Source organism: Penaeus monodon, chromosome 34 (assembly GCF_015228065.2).
Source record: "Penaeus monodon isolate SGIC_2016 chromosome 34, NSTDA_Pmon_1, whole genome shotgun sequence".
NCBI lineage: Eukaryota > Metazoa > Arthropoda > Malacostraca > Decapoda > Penaeidae > Penaeus > Penaeus monodon.
In genome coordinates this window covers 23806978-23808305 of record NC_051419.1, presented here as the reverse complement: position 1 = coordinate 23808305, position 1328 = coordinate 23806978, and the positions used below count along the sequence as shown (strand labels likewise).

Here is a 1328-nt window from a genome sequence, read left to right as displayed (position 1 = left end):
GTGTAAGCAAAACTTTTCATTGCCTCACTGCAGGCAATAAAGTCCTATAACCTAAAGCTGATGCAAATATGATCTGAAAATCTATGCCATGAATCAGGTGGAGACTTGGTAAGAGAATAAGGACTTTTGGTGCCTTAATGAACAGAAAAAACAATAATTAACAAGTGCTATACATGAATGAGAGAGAGAAAGATAAAACTGTTGTGGCTCCTCCATATGGGGTCGCTCTGTTGACCTGTAAGATTTTTGCAATCAAGATACAAAACCTTCCAAATTTACTAATGCAGAATATGTAAATCATAAGAGCGAAGACTCCACTTCTTCCTGCATCTAGTTTAGGAAGTCACACACCTCCACCAAACTCTGGCAAGTCTATGCTTCTGCTCTTTTTAATGTCAATGCACATTAGCTTATGTATACAAAAAAATATGCAACTATGCTCTCAATTACAGTCCTTCTGTGTTGGGATAAAAAGGGCATTTGTTTGTTCTTTTGAAGTTCAATTATACAAAAATCTTGTTACCAAAAAATTAATTTTAGAAGTTACGCACACACACACGAAGTATCACATATACAGATTTGGATGATTAATTTTTCATGATGATATGTCTCAGCCACCAAAACTGTGACACACTCTTAAAGCATTCAAAAAACATACCCTATACACATTAGATAATGTTTGTGAGATTCTTCCATGAGATTAAATAATACCCAACTTAAAGCAATATCTATTAAACCTAGTCTTATACTTACGAGCTGATTCTTTACTTCAAGGAGAAACAGCAACTAAACACTGCCGACTGGAGCCATCTGACGGCACTTATTGTCTGACAGTTTCTACGTCCAACCCAAAAAGACACTGAGCATGCATTTCTACATTAAGACTCCCCTGAGCTTGCCTCAATGTTTCTGAGTGTCACATTCTGATGTGGGATAGGCAGCATCCCCCCTTTTATTTGTGCAGGGTTACCAAAGCCTGTGTGTTACATTTCCATGCTGTTATTTTCCACTGGCAGCTTTTCCCTGCAAGGCATTTCAATTATCCAGGAGCTGTGAGATATACTTCCTGCCCTGGTCTTCCTCCTGTGGTGGTTGGTCGTGGCCAGGTGAGTCATCCACAGCGTGCTGTGGTGTGCCCCCTGGGTCCTGGGGACTGTCCTCAAGGGATGGGGTGGCCTGAGGAGCACCTGTTGGGGAGGCAGCCTGCTCACGGACTGGAGCTGGGATCTTCAACAAGGGTGGGGGCGGTGGCCTTGCCTCGCTTGCTGCTTCTGATGAACCCTGAGAAGGACAGATGTAATATCTTTAAGAATGCTTAGAACTATTAA

The 1328-nt window shown here is 41.6% G+C and overlaps 1 protein-coding gene across 1 annotated transcript in view; it reads right to left on the bottom strand.

Moving 5' to 3' along the window:
- Window positions 1–8: 8 nt before the first annotated feature.
- The window catches only part of LOC119594857 (actin cytoskeleton-regulatory complex protein pan1-like), a 23130-nt gene continuing 21810 nt past the window's right edge, over window positions 9–1328 (bottom strand). The window contains exon 13 of the mRNA XM_037943939.1: window positions 9–1281. Within this exon, the coding sequence (XP_037799867.1) occupies window positions 1036–1281 (246 nt within the window). The 3' untranslated portion in view covers window positions 9–1035. The remainder of the gene's footprint in view (window positions 1282–1328) is intronic.